Source organism: Onychostoma macrolepis, chromosome 12 (assembly GCF_012432095.1).
Source record: "Onychostoma macrolepis isolate SWU-2019 chromosome 12, ASM1243209v1, whole genome shotgun sequence".
NCBI lineage: Eukaryota > Metazoa > Chordata > Actinopteri > Cypriniformes > Cyprinidae > Onychostoma > Onychostoma macrolepis.
In genome coordinates, this window is record NC_081166.1 from 1,585,812 (window position 1) to 1,606,177 (window position 20,366).

The 20,366-nt window shown below is 35.1% G+C and overlaps 1 protein-coding gene across 1 annotated transcript; it reads right to left on the minus strand.

Moving 5' to 3' along the window:
* Positions 1-741: 741 nt before the first annotated feature.
* On the minus strand, positions 742-17,732 carry tbata (thymus, brain and testes associated). The gene is made up of 9 exons (XM_058793393.1): positions 17,608-17,732; positions 17,161-17,376; positions 15,040-15,195; positions 13,253-13,347; positions 11,173-11,337; positions 9,713-9,794; positions 5,322-5,475; positions 2,633-2,667; positions 742-845 (listed from the first exon to the last, which is right to left on the minus strand). Exons 2-9 carry the CDS (start codon positions 17,369-17,371, stop codon positions 796-798), a joined length of 948 nt encoding a protein of 315 aa, XP_058649376.1. The 5' UTR covers positions 17,372-17,376; positions 17,608-17,732; the 3' UTR covers positions 742-795.
* Positions 17,733-20,366: the final 2,634 nt, after the last annotated feature.

The window sequence follows — 20,366 nt, forward strand, 5'->3', positions numbered from 1 at the left end:
TTCATATTTATGTAAGATTTATATTATATATACATGTATGTGTGTGTTTTTATATAATATATACAGTACACACACATATATTATGTAAACACAAACTTACTTGATTAATCACAATTAATCGATTTAGACAGCCCTAATATATACATATATATAATTTAGTTCGCTAATCACTGAGAATCATAGTGAATCAAGTTGTATGACTGAAATCATGAGTAGTTTTACATTTCAGTTTTTAGGGGGTGTTTGGCGTTGCAAATATTTTGACATTTGTGTTGCCAAAGCAAATGCAGCATTGCTGCGTACAATTACAACAGTGAACAATGAAAATAGTGTTATAGCAACATAACATTCATGGGTAAATGATGACAGAATTTTTGCCTAACAATACTTTAACTGAATGTTCTGGATTCAAAACATGATTATCAATTATTTTAAATTAATACCATATACCAACTGTGATTACAATAATGCACAGTAATGGAAATTGAAGGTCTTCTAGAAGAAATGTGCAGCTCATATTTGTGTTAAAGCACTTCAGTATATTAAATCTTCCATGCAAATATTGTTATTCAAGCTCTAAATTGTCTAAATTGTTTAATTTGCTGCCTGACTCATGGCATTTCACAAGAGACGTGACTCCCATAGAAAATAAATACGCTCAAGAAAAATACCTGTTTGTATGCTTTATTAACAGGAAATGAAAAATTAACATTGCATTGCACTACGATGCTAAATGAGCTAATTACTTCATGAGGTGCAGATGTTGTGTTCATGACAGCAGCGGCAGCAGCAGCATTATGTGTTTTCTGGGTACAGCGTGAAAACTTCTGCCTCTCCGAACCGCTCTAGAACAGAAAGAGACGCTCAGAGACAAACAGCATGGTGATAGAAGGCTAAACAAGAGCTCTGTTCCAAAACGTAGGTGATGTTGTTAAAATAGGTCAGTCCAATTAAAAACTGAATGTTTGCCTTCTGTTTTCTTAATTTATTTTTATGTTTATCAGAATATACTAAAGCAGCATTGCACATATCCTTCAAGAAGACATCACATAATGCATCACACTGAATGTGTGAGAAAAAAACAATTCAAGATGACTCGATAGCAATGTCAATTATAAATATAATTCATTCAGTATTTAAAAAGCTCTAGTTCAGTTCTATTATATATGACATTACCCATTGTTCTCTACTGTTTTTGTACTGTCTCTGTCTACTTTTCTTAAAGGAACAGTTCACCCAAAAATTAAATTTTGCGGAAAATGTTCTGCACCCTCAGGCCATCGAAGATTAGGATGAGTTTGTTTCTTCATCAAATTTGGAGAAATGTGTGATTGCATCAGTGTCTCAGCAATGGATGCTCTGCAGTGAATGGGTGCCGTCAGAATGAGAGTCCAAACAGCTGATAAAAACATCACAATAATAATAAGTCCATAATCCATAATAACACTTCCTCCACTGAAAAAGTCGCACATCAAAATCCAGCCACAAATTTGTTTAGAGCTGTTTTGGCTTGTAAGCGCTGCTTGATCTGTGCAGATTTCTCTCCTGATTCAGACCAGAACACTTTTTCACTGGAGAAAGCGTTATTATGGATTATGGACTCGTGTTTTAGTTAAAAACATCTTGATGGATGTGTTTCAGCTTTTGTCTTCTCCAGATGTTAACTGATGGACTGGAGTGGTGTGGATTATTGTGATGTTTTTATCAGCTGTTTGGACTCTCATTCTGACGGCACCCATTCACTGCAGAGCATCCATTGCTGAGACACTGATGCAGAGACACATTTCTCCAAATCTGATTAATTTTCTAATTTTAAATGTAATTTTGAACTATTCCTTTAAGGCTGGAATACACAATATATTTTAAAACACTAGGCATCACAGCCCACTTTGTAAGTGATTACAGAGGAGCAAACACTACCAACAACAAACAAGAAACGTGTGCATAGTTGCTAGGAGACACAGGACAGATGAAAACAAAGTGTGTTCTAAGATTGTCTCAAAATATCAAAAACATTCAATCTTCGCTGACTGGATGGAATCATAGTCTGACACTAAAAACCAGAGTCTGTGTCCAACATACTCTATTAGCGTCAACTCCTCCAGACTGCAAACTAGAGAAAAATGTGGGCAAAATACTTAAAAATCTACTAACACTAGAAAATAACAATTTTTAACATTTGAATAATCTAAAGAACATCTTGTGCATTGTAAAGGTTACATGAATGTTAAAGCTGCAAATGCCAATAAATAAACCTTTATTTTTAAGAGTGTAGCTGTCTATGTAAACATTAGTCCTCCATCTCAGTTCTGAAGAGTCACTTTCCTACAGCGTTTAGTTCTAGTTCCACTTCCACTTAAATCCACTAATTAAAGTCTTTGAGTTGACTTGAAAATCCCAGCCAGGTGTTGAAGCACATTTGAAACGTGATTCAGCAGGAAAGTGGCTCACAAGAGTTTGAAATGGAGCCAAATTGTCTTTTAATAAAAGCTGAGAGCAACATTACTCTTCTCTGCCAAAACCAGCCCACGTGGAGTCATGAACTCAATCTCTCAGAATGACAACGGCGTATTAATAACGGTCCAGTTCACATCAGCACACAATACATCTGACGCAAGTACAGAAGCCTCACCTGGTTTGACCTGTAATGTCTCTTCGGGATGTGAACTGTGCAAATGAAAGATAATAAAGTCTTGAAACATTCATAATCATAGTCATATCACCATATGATGATAAGAAAAATAGGGTAATACTTCAGAATACTGCTCCATCATTAATTAATAACTACTCAGGAATAAATGAGTAACACGGTATTGACATTGTAGTAACTAATATTAACTAACAAGAAACTACAATTAACAAATTAGTCAGCGATAGCACTACTAGTTCATGATTAGTAATTATCTTTCAGAAGGAATTACTGTCCAAAAACAACCATTACAAAATCCTCAAACGCTTACAATGACAACTTTACTTGGGAGTTATCATGCTTTTCTGTTTCAAATAATTATTAATTATTAATGAAATTTTTAAAAATTATATTTTTTTGCTATTATTTGTGAAATAATAAGCAAAATAACTTCAGATATTATTAAAAACATCAAAATTAAGTGAGTTTGTGTTTAAAACAAGAAAAATATCTGCTGACAGTGTCATTAAAAAAACAAAAAAACACTATACGATTATTTTTCTGACCTCAATGACATATTTTTGCTTATTTTAAGCATAATCTCACTTAATTTTGATTTAAGTTTCTAGATAGATAAATTAGATTTGTATTGGAAAATAAAAAACAATAACAAAAAAGGGGAAAATTGAGTAAGAAATACATTTTTGCACTGTAGAATTAATTTCCATTTGCATTATGAAACTGTTTTTAGTTTTTTCTCTGAGAAGTATTTACAAAAATAGTACTGATTAGCTAATTTATTAGTACTGATTAGCTTATTTGTTAATCAGAGTTTCTTGTTAGTTAATAGCAATGTTGAGTGTAATGCATTGCTAAGTAATTAATTACTGTACCTTGAAAACGTCATATAAGGGATTACTCTTAATATTTCTGTAATTTAATTACAGTTACTCTTGATGTAACTGCATTAAATACTGTATATACTACAGAACAATTCTACATAAAACATCAACACAATTTTCTTTGCTCATTTTAAGAATAATATTGCAATTTTATATTGTTTATTTGAATGAACAAAAAGAGCATTTCATGTCTGTCCTTGTACTGTTGAACTGGTTGAGGCTGATATGTGATTTAGAAAGTAATTAATAATGAGTAGTGCAATACTTTTTAGAGAGAGGAATTAGTACACTGCATAGATAGATAAACAGACAGACAGACAGATGGATAAACAGACAGACAGAGAGATGGATAGACAGACAGACAGACAGAATGAATGAATGAATGAATGAGGCATTTATATAGCGCTTTATTGTGTATTGCAATACACCCAAAGCACTTTACAATCATGTGTGGGGGTCTCTCCTCAACCACCACCAGTGTGCAGCATCCACTTGGATGATGCGACGGCAGCCACAGGACAACGGCGCCAGTGCGCTCACCACACACCAGCTACAGGTGGAGAGGAGAGAGTGTCGTAGAGCCAATCAAGTGGATGGGGATTATTGGGAAGCCATGATTGACAAGGGCCAGTGGAGGGAATTTGGCCAGGACACCGGGGTTACACCCCTACTCTTTACGATGAGTGTCATGGGATTTTTAATGACCACAGAGAGTCAGGACCTCGGTTTAACATCTCATCCGAAAGACGGTGCTTTTTTACAGTATAGTGTCCCCGTCACTATACTGGGGCATTAGGACCCACACAGACTGCAGGGTGAGCACCCCCTGCTGGCCTCACTAACACCTCTTCCAACGGCAACCTAGTTTTCCCAGGAGGTCTCCCATCCAGGTACTGACCAGGCTCAGCCCTGCTTAGCTTCCATGGGCAACCGGTCTTGGGCTGCAGGGTGATATGGCTGTGGCCAGATCAGACAGACAGACAGACAGACAGACAGACAGACAGACAGACAGACAGACAGACAGACAGACAGACAGACAGACAGACAGACAGACAGACAGACAGACAGACAGACAGACAGACAGACAGACAGACAGATAGATAGACAGACAGACAGACAGAGAGATGGATAGACAGAAAGACAGACAGACAGACAGACAGACAGACAGACAGACAGACAGACAGACAGACAGACAGACAGATAGATAGACAAACAGACAGATAGATAGACAGACAGACAGACAGAGATGGATAGACAGAAAGACAGACAGACAGACAGACAGACAGACAGACAGACAGACAGACAGATAGATAGATAGATAGATAGATAGATAGATAGATAGACAGACAGACAGACAGACAGACAGACAGACAGACAGACAGACAGAGAGATGGATAGACAGACAGACAGAGAGATGGATAGACAGACGGATAGACAGACAGACAGAGAGATGGATAGATAGACAGATAGAGAGATGGATAAACAGATAGATAGATAGATAGACAGACAGACAGAGAGATGGATAGACAGACAGACAGACAGACAGACAGACAGACAGACAGACAGATAGATAGATAGATAGATAGATAGATAGATAGATAGATAGATAGATAGATAGATAGATAGATAGATAGATAGATAGATAGATAGATAGATGATTGATTGATTGATTGATTGATTGATTGATTGATAGACAGGCAGACAAACAGACAGATAGATGATGGAATGATGGAACAGTATTCTACCAATAATATAAGACAGCACCACTAAACTCTGCTGGAAACACGTACATGCTCTTCCTGCAGCTGACAGACGAGTCGAGGAACACGTGATCAGGCAGATCTTCAGACGTCAGAGGCAGAAGTTCAGATCCAGATGTCTGCTGGGTCAGAGAGCTGGAGTCAGCCATGGCCTGCTGGAGTAACCCCTGAACCAGCTCTTTCTCTGAGAGCAGAAACACATCTAATGAGCCTTCATTGGCACATCCTTCTGCAGGACACAAGCGGCCCATGTCCAAGTGTTAAACTCACAGATGTTTCCATAATGGAAGCTAATAGGATAATTTGTGCTGCCCTGCTGTGTTTGTACTGCATTATGTATTTTTGTTGGTGGTGGTGGTGATTATTTAAAGAGATGATCTCGTGAGGAACTTGAATAAATTGAGGCAAAGTGCAAACAAAACAGTTTTTTCTCATGACTAATTAAACGCACAGAAATATGCAAGCCTGTTTTCGTCACAGGATAAAATCGTATGTAATTGTGACTTTTTAATCTCACAATTCTGACATTTTTCTTTTAATTCTGAGAGGAAAAAGTCAGAATTCCAAGATATAAACAGAATTCTGTCTATCTCTTGCAATCCTGGGTTTATATCTTGCAATCCTGAGATTATATCTCGCAATTCTGAATTTATATCTTGCAATTCTGAGTATATCTCTCAATTCTGAGTTTATCTCTTGCAATCCTGAGTTTATCTCTCACAAGCCTGAGTTTATCTCTCGCAATCCTGAGTTTATATCTCACAATTCTGAGTTTATCTCTTGCAATCCTGAGTTTATCTCTTGCAATCCTGAGATTATCTCTCACAAACCTGAATTTATATCTCACAATTCTGAGTTTATCTCTTGCAATCCTGAGTTTATAGCTCGCAATCCTGAATTTATCTCTTGCAATCCTGAGTTTATCTCTAGCAATCCTGAGTTTATCTCTTGCAATCCTGAGTTTATAGCTCGCAAGCCTGAGTTTATCTCTCGCAATCCTGAGTTTATATCTCACAATTCTGAGTTTATCTCTTGCAATCCTGAGTTTATCTCTTGCAATCCTGAGATTATCTCTCACAAACCTGAATTTATATCTCACAATTCTGAGTATATCTCGCAATTCTGAGTATATCTCATAATTCTGAGTATATCTCGCAATTCTGAGTTTATCTCTTGCAATCCTGAGTTTATCTCTCACAATCCTGAGTTTATATCTCGCAATCCTGAGTTTATCTCTTGCAATCCTGAGATTATATCTCGCAATCCTGAATTTATATCTCACAATCCTGAGTTTATCTCTTGCAATCCTGAGTTTATAGCTCGCAATTCTGAGTTTATCTCTCACAATCCTGAGTTTATCTCTTGCAATCCTGAGATTATATCTCGCAATCCTGAATTTATATCTCACAATCCTGAGTTTATCTCTTGCAATCCTGAGTTTATATCTTGCAATCCTGAGATTATATCTCACAAGCCTGAGTTTATCTCGCAATCCTGAGTTTATATCTCACAATTCTGAGTTTATCTCTTGCAATCCTGAGTTTATCTCTTGCAATCCTGAGATTATCTCTCACAAACCTGAATTTATATCTCACAATTCTGAGTATATCTGGCAATTCTGAGTATATCTCGCAATTCTGAGTTTATCTCTTGCAATCCTGAGTTTATCTCTCACAATCCTGAGTTTATATCTCGCAATCCTGAGTTTATCTCTTGCAATCCTGAGATTATATCTCGCAATCCTGAATTTATATCTCACAATCCTGAGTTTATCTCTTGCAATCCTGAGTTTATAGCTCGCAATTCTGAGTTTATCTCTCACAATCCTGAGTTTATCTCTTGCAATCCTGAGATTATATCTCGCAATCCTGAATTTATATCTCACAATCCTGAGTTTATCTCTTGCAATACTGAGTTTATAGCTCGCAATTCTGAGTTTATAGCTCGCAATCCTGAGTTTATCTCTTGCAATCCTGAGTTTATATCTCGCAATTCTGAGTATATCTCAATTCTGAGTTTATAGCTCGCAATACAGAGTTTATCACTCGCAATCCTGAGTTTATATCTCGCAATCCTGAGTTTATCTCTTGCAATCCTGAGTTTATAGCTCGCAATCCTGAGTTTATAGCTCGCAATCCTGAGTTTATATCTCGCAATCCTGAGTTTATATCTCGCAATTCTGAGTTTATATTTTACAATTGTGAGTTTATCTCTAGCAATTCTGAGTTTATATCTTGCAATCCTGAATTTATCTCTTCCAGTCCTGAGTTTATCTCTTGCAATCCTGAGTTTATCTCTTGCAATCCTGAGTTTATAGCTCGCAATCCTGAGTTTATCTCTTGCAATCCTGAGTTTATCTCTAGCAATTCTGAGTTTATATCTCGCAATCCTGAATTTATCTCTTCCAGTCCTGAGTTTATCTCTTGCAATCCTGAGTTTATCTCTTGCAATCCTGAGTTTATAGCTCGCAATCCTGAGTTTATCTCTTGCAATCCTGAGATTATATCTCGCAATCCTGAATTTATATCTCACAATCCTGAGTTTATCTCTTGCAATCCTGAGTTTATAGCTCGCAATTCTGAGTTTATCTCTCACAATCCTGAGTTTATCTCTTGCAATCCTGAGATTATATCTCGCAATCCTGAATTTATATCTCACAATCCTGAGTTTATCTCTTGCAATCCTGAGTTTATATCTTGCAATCCTGAGATTATATCTCACAAGCCTGAGTTTATCTCTCGCAATCCTGAGTTTATATCTCACAATTCTGAGTTTATCTCTTGCAATCCTGAGTTTATCTCTTGCAATCCTGAGATTATCTCTCACAAACCTGAATTTATATCTCACAATTCTGAGTATATCTGGCAATTCTGAGTATATCTCGCAATTCTGAGTTTATCTCTTGCAATCCTGAGTTTATCTCTCACAATCCTGAGTTTATATCTCGCAATCCTGAGTTTATCTCTTGCAATCCTGAGATTATATCTCGCAATCCTGAATTTATATCTCACAATCCTGAGTTTATCTCTTGCAATCCTGAGTTTATAGCTCGCAATTCTGAGTTTATCTCTCACAATCCTGAGTTTATCTCTTGCAATCCTGAGATTATATCTCGCAATCCTGAATTTATATCTCACAATCCTGAGTTTATCTCTTGCAATACTGAGTTTATAGCTCGCAATTCTGAGTTTATAGCTCGCAATCCTGAGTTTATCTCTTGCAATCCTGAGTTTATATCTCGCAATTCTGAGTTTATAGCTCGCAATACAGAGTTTATCACTCGCAATCCTGAGTTTATATCTCGCAATCCTGAGTTTATCTCTTGCAATCCTGAGTTTATAGCTCGCAATCCTGAGTTTATATCTCGCAATCCTGAGTTTATATCTCGCAATTCTGAGTTTATATTTTACAATTGTGAGTTTATCTCTAGCAATTCTGAGTTTATATCTTGCAATCCTGAATTTATCTCTTCCAGTCCTGAGTTTATCTCTTGCAATCCTGAGTTTATCTCTCGCAATCCTGAGTTTATAGCTCGCAATCCTGAGTTTATCTCTTGCAATCCTGAGTTTATCTCTAGCAATTCTGAGTTTATATCTCGCAATTCTGAGTTTATATTTTACAATTGTGAGTTTATCTCTAGCAATTCTGAGTTTATATCTTGCAATCCTGAATTTATCTCTTCCAGTCCTGAATTTATCTCTTCCAGTCCTGAGTTTATCTCTTGCAATCCTGAGTTTATCTCTTGCAATCCTGAGTTTATAGCTCGCAATCCTGAGTTTATCTCTTGCAATCCTGAGTTTATATCTCGCAATTCTGAGTTTGCATCTCGGAATTTTAAGTTTATAAGTAAGTTCTGACTTTATTCTGACTTTTTTCTCTGAATTCCACAAGGAGATGTTTCCTTATTGTACATATGCAGTGTTGCACATGCATGAAGATGTTTGATTACATAATTGCAATGAAATAATAATTAAAATATTAACAGCAACTGCATTTTATGTTTGCATAAGCATCTCTAGCATTTAAAATTTAACAAAGAATTTTCTATTTCAAAGATCAATGTGAAGTCAACAGGGATGTCACTTATTTATATAAAGCTAAAATATTCTGAGCAATTCACTTTATGACTGTGTTTTTGAACACATCTTCTTTTCCTTTCCTCAGGTTCTTCATAATTTCATGCATCTCCTGAATATCTACAGTGTTTGTAAGTTGCATTAGAACAATAGAAGCAAACTTTGAAGCCTTTAGAAGTCATCAGTACTTTCAGTCTGTCTTCTGGGAAGAACTTCATTTTGTCAGTGTTTAGGATAGTAGCATGAATGCTTTAAATGCTCTTTAAAGCAAAACATTCACCATGTGTCAGTTATTTGGTTAGCTGCTAATAAATCAATCAATTAAATCAAAGGGAAAATGGTCACCTCTGACACTCGCCAACAAAAGCCACTGCTGAACCATCGAGAGAGAATCAGTCTGCAGGATCTGACACAAGAGCTCCAGCACCTGAGAAATACAGATTGCATTGAGATATTATTATACAAAGTTTCAGTAACTTTGTTGTCTTTTGTGTTAGCTTTTTATTCATTTTTATTTCCATTTTAGTCAATTTAGTACATCAAGTTCAACTAAATAAAAATGAATGAAAATGAGAATAACTTTAATAACCCTGGAGAGAGAGAGAGAGCGAACACACTGATACCAGCAGCTCATTCCCACAGGACTGAATAAAAGCAGCTAACCAAATATTGAAATTATGGAATGGTAATTAAATATTTGAATTGCTTATTACATTTCTTTGGCATGCAGTCTGTGCCCGTTTTCCTATTCATCATATCTTAAATCGAAAATGAGCAAACAAGAAGAGCTTCAGGATCTGTCCTCACACACTGTGTTCTGAATTATTAATTCAATTATAGCTTAATTATCAGCACACTGTATAGATTGCAGACTTCATTGTATTTTCATAATTTCAATTTGCAGTTTGCTACATGGTTATCCGCATCATATTGCATGCTTAATTCAGCAAGTGCAATAAATATACTTTTTACTCCAATTTTGTATAGAAATGTATAAAGTTTTGGCAGTCTGATCAAATAAGTCAAAGAAAACGACCACAGTTTATTCATCACAAAGAAAAGTTGAGTACATTGCATTGAGAGTACAAATATCATACTCTTTCAGCCAAATGTTTGGACTAATTAAGAAAGAAGTCTCTTCTGCTCACCAAGGCTGAATTTATTTAATCAAAAATACAGTAAAAACAGTAATATTTCAAAACAACTGTTTTCTATCAGAATACATTTTAAAACTATATTTTAATTTGTTGCTATGATGGCAGTAATAATGCTGAAAATTCAGCTTTGCATCACGGGAACAAATTACATTTTACAATATATTCAAACAGAAAACAATATAATATTTCACAATATTTTGTATTTTTGATCAAATAATTCAATCTTGGTGAGCAGAAGAGACATCTTTCAAAAAAAACTCTAAGAAACCTTAATCCAAACGTTTGACCAGTTGTGTATTTCTGCTTGGTATTTTATTTGAGTCCATTCATGCACTTAATTTGTTCTGAAATGCTTTGCAAGAGGCAAATTAATGCTATTTCGTATTGCAGAGTGTTTCCATAGAGACGTAACTTCTGACGACTCAAAAAATCAATTGAGTTTTAACCTTAATTAACTGTAATTAAAGCAAATTATGACGTGACCTGAACACCACATGCAATCTGTCGTATAAATCAGGTGATGCCTTTACAAATATTAAGACTGGCAATTTTAATTAAAAAGGTTGGAATTTATGTTACTATCAAGCTGTGCTGTGCACGAGTTCAGCATGCATTCAGAAGGTCAGTAAGCCAGAACAGGTGAGTTACCTTGAGCTCCACTCCCTCCAGGGTTTGCGTCTGCCATCGCTGGGCTCGTTTGTGTGAAGTCCTGCTGCTGCGCTTCTTCCCTCCCCAGGACGAGGCAGGGATGATCCGGCCGGACTGCGCCGAATACTGCGTCTTCCTGCGAGGAACTTCCTCATCTGACCGTTTCTTTGAGTTTATTCACAGACAAACACAAAGACTGGCTGAATTCAGGCGTCTCCAACAACATATACAGTATATGATTCATTCTGCATCATCTAATATAATATGTCCATTCATCCAGATCAGAATGTTAAACACAATGCATGTGAATCAATCCACCTTTTTTCAAATGAGCCTAATGCATTTTAAATTATGGGAGGCACCTCCTGTTTGGGGAAGTTCTACTCAAAAAGACTGAAACAAATCATTTCAAATCATAAAGATGTGCTACAAATAATCCTTATCTATCAGTTTGACTGAATGAGCTGAACATTTTCCTTCATTTTGTATTTTCAGACGAAAGGAGAATGTATAACAAGAATATCTGTGGAAGATCTCTTTTCACTGCGCTGCATTATTATCCTCATTATTTTCATTTTTCCTTTACAGTGTGCTGCACTCTCAGAAATAAAGGTACAAAAGCTGTCACTGGGGCCGTACCTTTTCAAAAGGTACACTTATATGTACCTTTAAGGTACCGAAATGGACCCTTTAGGTACAAACATGTACCTTTTGAAAAGGTACCGCCCCACTGACAGCTTTTGTACCTTTATTTCTGAGAGTGTATAACAATACTAAAAAAGACTAAATATACTGCACATTTGTGCTCTGCTTTCCTGATTTAATTTACAATATATCCCATGGATAATGAACTGGAATGCACAAAGGATATCTGTTTTTTTCTTCCCAAATACTCTTTCAGGTTTGTTTTCACAGGGATGCTTTAAATGTAAAGGTCTCCTCTTTTTGCTTCTAATCCCCATTAGCCGTGTTCACTGGAATGTGGAATGCTGTATATTTGTTATCTGTTAAAATGACTGAAATCATCTTGAAAAATGATAACACACAACATAATGTAGCTTGTTGTACCCAGTTTTTGAAAATGCTTATTATTGCATTCATAGAGCAATTGCTAATTGTTTACAGTTTAACAGAACTTACTCCCATAATTCACACAAAGTTGACAATATTAGAATTTAAACTCTAACACAAAATCAATCAAATCATGCCTTTGTTTTTTTAAATTAAATATCTTGGCTGATTTGATTATGATTTCAGCTATTAATAAGAGTGCAGTAGGCCTAATTTCTGCTTTGTTTTAATACAGTTTATCATATTTGAATCAATATCACAGAATTAAAAATGTATGTATAAAATCAGTGCATCCTAAAATGCTAAAAAACAAAACAAATCAGTGAATCAATCAAATCAATAAACAAACAAACATTGTGCATTGCATTGCATTAAATGCATTTTTTATCAGTTCATGCATTCACTAGCAATCACACCTATGACCTTCTACAGTCATTTCATGAAATCTGATTTTTATTTATTTTTCAGATTTCAAGTCATTTGGGAAGTAAATTTAAAAAAAAAAAAGAAAAGAAAAGATGCACAAGATATTGGCCTAGAATGCAAAATGTATAAAATCTTACATATTAACAAGAAATGATTTTGCATTATGCACCAAAACCTGGTTAATATCTGACTCTGTTACTGTACACAGTCTGAAGAAACGGATCAAATTTCTGGATTGTGTGTGTTGTGCTCAAAGCCTCTTGTGCTCTCCTGACAGCTGAGTTTTGCATTGCGGGATGTGCCATTGTGATTTAAAAGCGTAAAAAACAAATGTTTGATGTAGGTGTTACAGCAGGAATGAAGTAAAGCTTTAAAGCTTAGTGTGTGGATGAATTATAACGAGCACTGGGCTTTACTGCGGTTCGGCCGAGTGCTTCACTCTTAAGATGAGAAGTTTCTATCATCTCTGCTGACAATCACTCCATCCTTTCAGAAACGCTGCTTTCTCTCTTCCTGCTCATGCGGTTCTGAATATAATTCATGCATAATTTGTGATGCCTACAGCAAGTAAAAGGTCAAGTACCTCTCTCTTGTCCTGCTGGGTCTCAGCCGCCGCTGAAAGACTGACTTTAGTGGCCAAATCCTTCAGTTCCTCACGCCAGCTTTCAGAAATCAGAGCTGTGGAAAGACATGAGAGATGAAGGAGAGAGGAAGAAACAGAAATGAGAATATTGAAAAGGGAAAATGAACACCTATTTATATTTTAGGATCATTTTCTGGAGGTTTTTTTTTTTTAATTTTTTTAAAGATATTCTAAATAGCTAAATGCTTGGTAGTAAAAAAGTATTTTAAAAAAAAAGAAAAAAAGGAAAGGTACACCTAACTCATATATAAATAATAATAATAATAATAATAATAATAATGCAACCTATTTCTCTTGTTTGTTTGTTTTTATGAACTAATGAACTAATCCTGTCCAACTAAAATGACCGTTTCTGAAAACTTAAATACCTTTGATATGCTTTTGAATTTATTTATTTTATTGGAATAGACGTTCCAGAAGAACTACAATCTTACATGTTTTTGTTTGATTTTCAATGCCTAAGACATTATATGAGCATTGCAATATTTGCCTCTTAAAACTAGAGGCCAATGTGTTATTAAGATGCACCTAAAACTTGAACACCCAAATCTCAAACATGGTGATGATCAACAAATATTAATTAAGTTGTATATATGTGACCCTGGACCACAAAACAAAAATTTTTCGAAATTGACGAGATACAACTATTTGAAAATCTGGAATCTGAGGGTGCAAAAAAAAATCTAAATATTGAGAAAATCACCTTTAAAGTTGTCCAAATGAAGTTCTTAGCAATGCATATTACTAATCAAAAATGAAGTTTTGATATATTTACGGTAAGAAATTTACTAAATATCTTCATGGAACATGATCTTTACTTAATATCCTAATGATTTTTGGCATAAAAGAAAAATGGATAATTTTGACCCATACAATGTATTGTTGGCTATTGCTACAAATATACCCCGGCGACTTAAAACTGGTTTTGTGCTCCAGGCTCACATATAGTAACCATTTAGTAACTGAACATTAGTTGTTGTTGTTTTTTCAAGTTACAATGTATCAATTCATGCTTGTGCAACATTGTGCAACATATACACAGTATACATTTATTAATTCTAAATTAAGCCTTAAAATCTCAACCAGCTGTTTTGGCACATCTGGCAGAATGTTTATTTCTCATGATACTGAAAGTGATGAAAGTGATGCATGTATTTTTTATGCCGAAACACTTCCTTCTATCCCAGTTTTATATTCAAAGTCAAACAAAGAATAAGCCATGCATTGGTGATTCTCTGTAAAACATTCAAAACATTGAAACATTCATTATGCGCATATATAACTACCTCCACAAACATACATTTCTTATTTAAATCTCTTTCTATTTATTTAGTTTTCTATATGTGCATATTTTCTCAACCTTTTTTTTTTTTACATTTTACAAGAAGAAAAAATATATGCATATATACCTACAATAAATAGAAGTAGAAGTGCGTAAAAAGTCGTAAAAAGTAAAAATGTTGTCATTCTGTTTGATGCATCAAATGTTGTTTTCACTCAAAAAAACGTAATTTTAACCTAAATTTAAGTTCCTCACATAAAATGACACAAAAGGCTTTTCTGAGCTCGACAGATTGTGAATATTCAGGCTAGCATCTCCTTTTGTGTTGCCTGAAGAAATAAAGTCATATGGGTTTGGTGCAACATCAGGGTGAACAAACATTATTTTTGGGTGTCTGAAGTATCTCTGCAACACAAAAGCAGCGTTTAGTGTTCGGTATCTGTACCTGCTCGTGGTCCAGAGCGATCCGAGCCGATCTCAGGAGTGAGAAACGCAGAAGAACGGCTCCCAGACACTTGACTTTTAATGAGCGGATGCGGGCAGAGCGGAGTGAAGCCGTACCAGTCATCATTCACCGTACAAACCAGCTTACCATTCAACCCTGCAGAAAGAGGACACCATTAGAAATCTGTGCTGGAAATGTAATCAGTCTCCCAGGATTCAGCGGGGGATCATGCAACCATGCATCCATGCAAGGCCTGATCAAACACTGTATTAAAATGCATTGAACGCCTGCTGTGGCCAAAGCTCTTCACAGGATCACAGTAAGGCAAAGTTATGAACAGCTGCTAAAGTAAAGGAAATATTCAAAGGTAGGCGGAAAGTCATCTGTGATGAGAATCTGCGAGGTGTGAGATGCTCGTGTCGCAAATAAATCATCTGTTGCCCAAAGCAGCACCTCACCGCACGCTATCAGAGCGCCGCATGAATATCCAAAGACACCGAGGCCTGTTGGTGCTTGATTTCACTCCATCACCATTGAATACGGTCTAAATTAGTAACTTGTGGGCAGGTTTTTAAACACACACCTGCTTATTCACACTTTCTTGCAGTCAGCGTGAAGAACTCGCCGTTGGAAGTATGCAAATCAGTCACATTTGTTGGCGAGGACAAACTGTGTGTTTATGCAGTAACTCTTCATTAAAGTCATTCAGAGAACAGATGAACATGCTGGCACTTTCCTCGTATGCGGGGCTTTTATAGATTCAGGTGTCTTTATTATGCTAATAGCCTAAAACCTCACAAAACGCCTTCTATGTCAACAGTCCTGCTGCTACAGGCATATTTTACTGTGCAGTGAGTCTCGAGTGCTGTGACAACAGGATAAATAAATGTTTTGTACTAAATATTAATCTTGCAGGCATTTACCGACCGCATGCTTTTAATCGCAAAATATATGTTCTCCTTGCTTTTATCACTCATTACGTGTCAACACTTTCTGTCACTAATGCAGTGTCATGACAAGTCTAGCATTTACTGTAACATTAAGAATGAATTTAGAGGATGTTTACAACTGACTGACGGCTCCATCTAATGAAGAAAATCTGATGGGATTGAATAATCATATTTTGCACACATGCATTAAATGCAAAAGTTGCTTTTTTTTTTTTTTTTTTGGTGTTTTTGGACCTACATGAAATAAACGAAATTATCTACACTGTAAAAATTATTTTCTTCCTCAGTATTTTTATCTTGTTTTTTTCCCAGTACAAATATCTAAACATTTTTAAATCAAGATACATTTAATTCAGAATCAAAATGACATAAGTCTTGTTATCTGGAAAAATATATCAAAATTAAGTGAGTTTATGCTTAAAATAAAAAAAAAAAATAAAAAAAAAATGTTTGCCATAAAAGTAAAAAAAACTAACTTGTTTTCTCTATATTTATGGAAGTATATATAGAGAAGTATATATATATATATATATATATATATATATATCTGCCACACTGGCAGATATTTAATGTTTGTTTGGTCAAAATCTTTTTTTTTTTTTTGCAATTTTTTACTTGATATATAAGTTGTTTATATATAGTTGAGTTGATATATAATTGTGACACTGAAAGACACCTTAAATGAAAAACACTTAAAATTAAATTTAAAAATAATTAAATACACAAGAGCTTCAATATAAAGTCAATATGAATTTAATAATGCCTGATACATTTTTCTTACATATCTGAAAGTGCTGAAACACACACACACACACACAAATGTGAAACCTGAATATGAATATATTTTAAATGCACTGTTTCTTTCTTTGTGGCCATATATAGCTTGATGTAAATACATGTTCATATATATTTTAATTTAATAATACACTACAAAATTTTGAAGTTGCCCATCCTCATGCATGATTACAGTCAATCCCTCACTGAAAAATTGCTAACTAGCTCTTTAACCTGTTAATTCCTTGTAATTGTGTAAATAATCAAGGTATTATGATTAAAAGAAGTGTCTGATCTTGACCAGAGCAGATTTCTGAAAGCTTTTTGACAAATGCAAGCATGAACGTGTTTTTGAACATGCATGCAGACGCAGGTCTATGTATCCGGAGCGGCTCACCTTGCATATGTCTGACTCTGTGAGGATGAGGATTGTGTCTGGAGAAGAAGGAATGATGGCTGAGGCTCCCGAAGCGAAGGCTGCCTCTAGTGGAAGTCCTGCTCGTGCCCGGCGTCTCACACAGCGCTTTCTCCTGACGCACAGACTCAGGACTGAGCCGCAGGCCCGACTGCGGCGGAGCTTCATTCACCTGCTCATCCGAAGTCTCCATAATCTCTGGAAGGAAAAATTAAAAACCTTCCAAATGCACAGTCCTGCTCACCAGGAGTCACAGAGATAAAAGCATTTCCACTCATTTCCTTTGACAGACAATACTTCATCCTTTTAGCAATTTAGACACACAAAAGTTCTCTTAAAATGTATTTCAAGTCTTCATTCATGCAATAATCAGTTTTTGTACAGGTAGTGTAATTTATTATTAGGAATACTCTGAAATACACAGCTCACCTCAGTTCACTGTGTTCCTCTGATGTTTGCTGTCGTTGCCTGGAGACTCTGAACAAAGCCAGACTAAAGCTCCAATAGCAGAGCTATTACGACTAAAACAACTCAACCTACTCATTATTTTAAACCGTGAGTGCAAGTAAATGCATTAACCTTTAAGTTTGTGCTCTGAGGCACTTCTAAAAACATCCTTCAGATTGAAGTATCTGATCATTTTTTTAAGAGAAATGATAATAAAGAAAATCTAAACCACATAACATACAATTTTCACATGTTAAGACCTTCTATCAGTTGTATGCTTGTATTTTTGTTCATGCATTTTTTTTAATTTAACATTGCGGTGTATACGAAGGCCAGAATAAACAAAGAAAAGTCAATCGACACAAAGCATATATATTTGTTTGCCGCTCAAAGAATCAATCAGGTCATGTCTCTAAACTAACCACTGCAATGCAGTGTCACATTCTGATGCATGGCAATTGTGAGCTCCACTTTTGCACGTCATGAGCACTCAGCTGCAATTTTCTGCACCACATGTAGTGTGTTCTTCTGAAGTATCATCACCACATATGCTACTGCATGAAAACACACTCTAATACCTCAATTTACAACTCCTCTGAGATAAATTGGCCCATGCAGACAGGACGCACAGAAGTAATTGGAAATTACTTTTTGTAAAGCAACAAAGGCACATTTCCCATTAAACATATTAGATAAACTATTATATAACAAATTTAAATGAACACAACCATGTCCACCCACCACACAACACGGTGGGAAGGCAAATAGCCTCAGTCTGCTGATTGCATTATCAATTTTCACACAGACTTGACTGACAAACACAGAATGTCCCCTAATGTTCCTGCTATTTAATGTCTAAATGTTTAGGGAGAAAACAATGAGTTGTATTAGCAATGCTTAAAAGTTTAAAAATGTCATTTCCAACAGATCTCTATTTTAATTGATATGACAAAAACAGCTTAATGCTTAAATAGCGCTGCTCCCAAATACTAAAATATAGAATTATCTTTTTCCTGATCACTGTGCAAAAAAGTGTTTATCCTATAGTTTTGTCTTGTTTTCCAGTGCAAACGATTATAGCCTAAATAAAGATACATTTACTTGGAAAAAAATAAATAAATTGAAATTGAAAGACTAAAAAAGAACAAATATCTGCCAATGGGCTCAACTTAATTCAAAGGAAAAACAAGTTTTCATTCCCCACTGACAGACATTAGTTCTTGTTTTAAGCATAAACTGCTTAATTTTGTTCAGTTTCTCAGAAAACAAGACTTCAGGTTCATTTTGCATCTCAAGGATATTGATTTAATGGATTTACTGGAATACAAAAATACTTGTTTTTCTGCAGCGTCTGCAATGTTTAATTAATACCATGAATTTCTGCTATAAATATAAGAACTTTTAAGACCCACAGAAACCCCAAATAACTACGTAGTACCAACATATGGTATACCAAAACATGCTAGTCTAGTCAGCATGTGACTGGAAATGTTATTTGAAATCCCATCTGACATTTATTTCACATTACTACAACTTTTAACCTAGGAATTCAATTTGAATGTTATTTAACGTTTAGTGGTAGAAAATAACGAAATTAGGAACTGAAAATTTGATACATGTTTGTTACCATATTTTAATAACCAGTGTTTGGGAAGGTTACTTTGGAAATGTAACAGGTTACAGATTACAAGTTACCCTATCTATAATGTAACAAGTAGTGTAACTATTTTAATTACTTTAATGAAGTAATGTAACTGATTACATTTGATTACTTTTTTATTACTTCTCTAAATTTCTAATGCTTTCAACTATTAATCATTTTCAAACATGTAAACCAGGCAGGGTTAACCTTAGAGTAGTGCTCAACACTGATTACTGTCAGACTTTCAAAATCCTTCATCACTTGAATTAAGATTATAATTATTTCATTTTAAAGCACAGCCACCACAAAATCAGACGTACTAACTTCATTCTGAGGTTAAATACAAATTTTTGAAATCAAATCTTTGCACAGCTATGACAGGAAACACTGGCATCTAACAATGCCTTGAAACAATTAATCTTAAAAAAAATAAAGCATATGCATAAACTCAAATAAGAAACAAAACAGTTATCGAATAAGCATGTATCCTATTCTGTGTCCTAAACTCCTGAAACACTGGTGTCTTATATTTTAGAGCAGTCACTGCAGTTTATGAAAGAAATCAATTAAATCTGTATGTGGGTGTGTGTGAAAAAAAAAAATCAGATTTAAATGTATAATTATACTCTAACAAGGACTCCTTAAAATAAATTGTAACCTTATTTTGTAACGAAATTACATAATTTAGTTGCATGTAACTAGTTACTTCCCAACACTGTTGGTAACAGGACGTATCTCGCGTAAAACACGCGAAATGTAAAAAAAAAAAAAAAAAATTGGTAACACTTTATTTTGATAGTCCACTTTAGACATTCTACTAAGTGAGTAACTTTGCAACTACATATCAACTAGCAGTCATTAGAGTATTAGTAGACTGTCTGCTTAATATCTTTATTTTGATGGGTCCACAACATACAACATACCAAACCCTAAACCTAACCTAACAGTCTATTCTGAGAGTTAGTAGACATGTAGTTGCAAATGAATGAGAATTAGTTGATATGTAGTTGCAAGGTTACTTATAGTTAGTATTATGTCTACAGTGGACTATCAAAATAAAGTGTAACCAGAAAATTAACCATGGTTTTATTGTAGTAAT

Coding starts and splice junctions, on each gene's coding strand:
- tbata (XM_058793393.1), bottom strand. CDS start 17,371: ATGGAGACTTCGGATGAGCAGGTGAATGAAGCTCCGCCGCAGTCGGGC. Junction 11,338..13,252: donor CCCAGCAGGACAAGAGAGAG/GTACTTGACCTT, acceptor ATAAACTCAAAG/AAACGGTCAGATGAGGAAGT. Junction 2,668..5,321: donor GTCAGCTGCAGGAAGAGCAT/GTACGTGTTTCC, acceptor TCATTTGCACAG/TTCACATCCCGAAGAGACAT.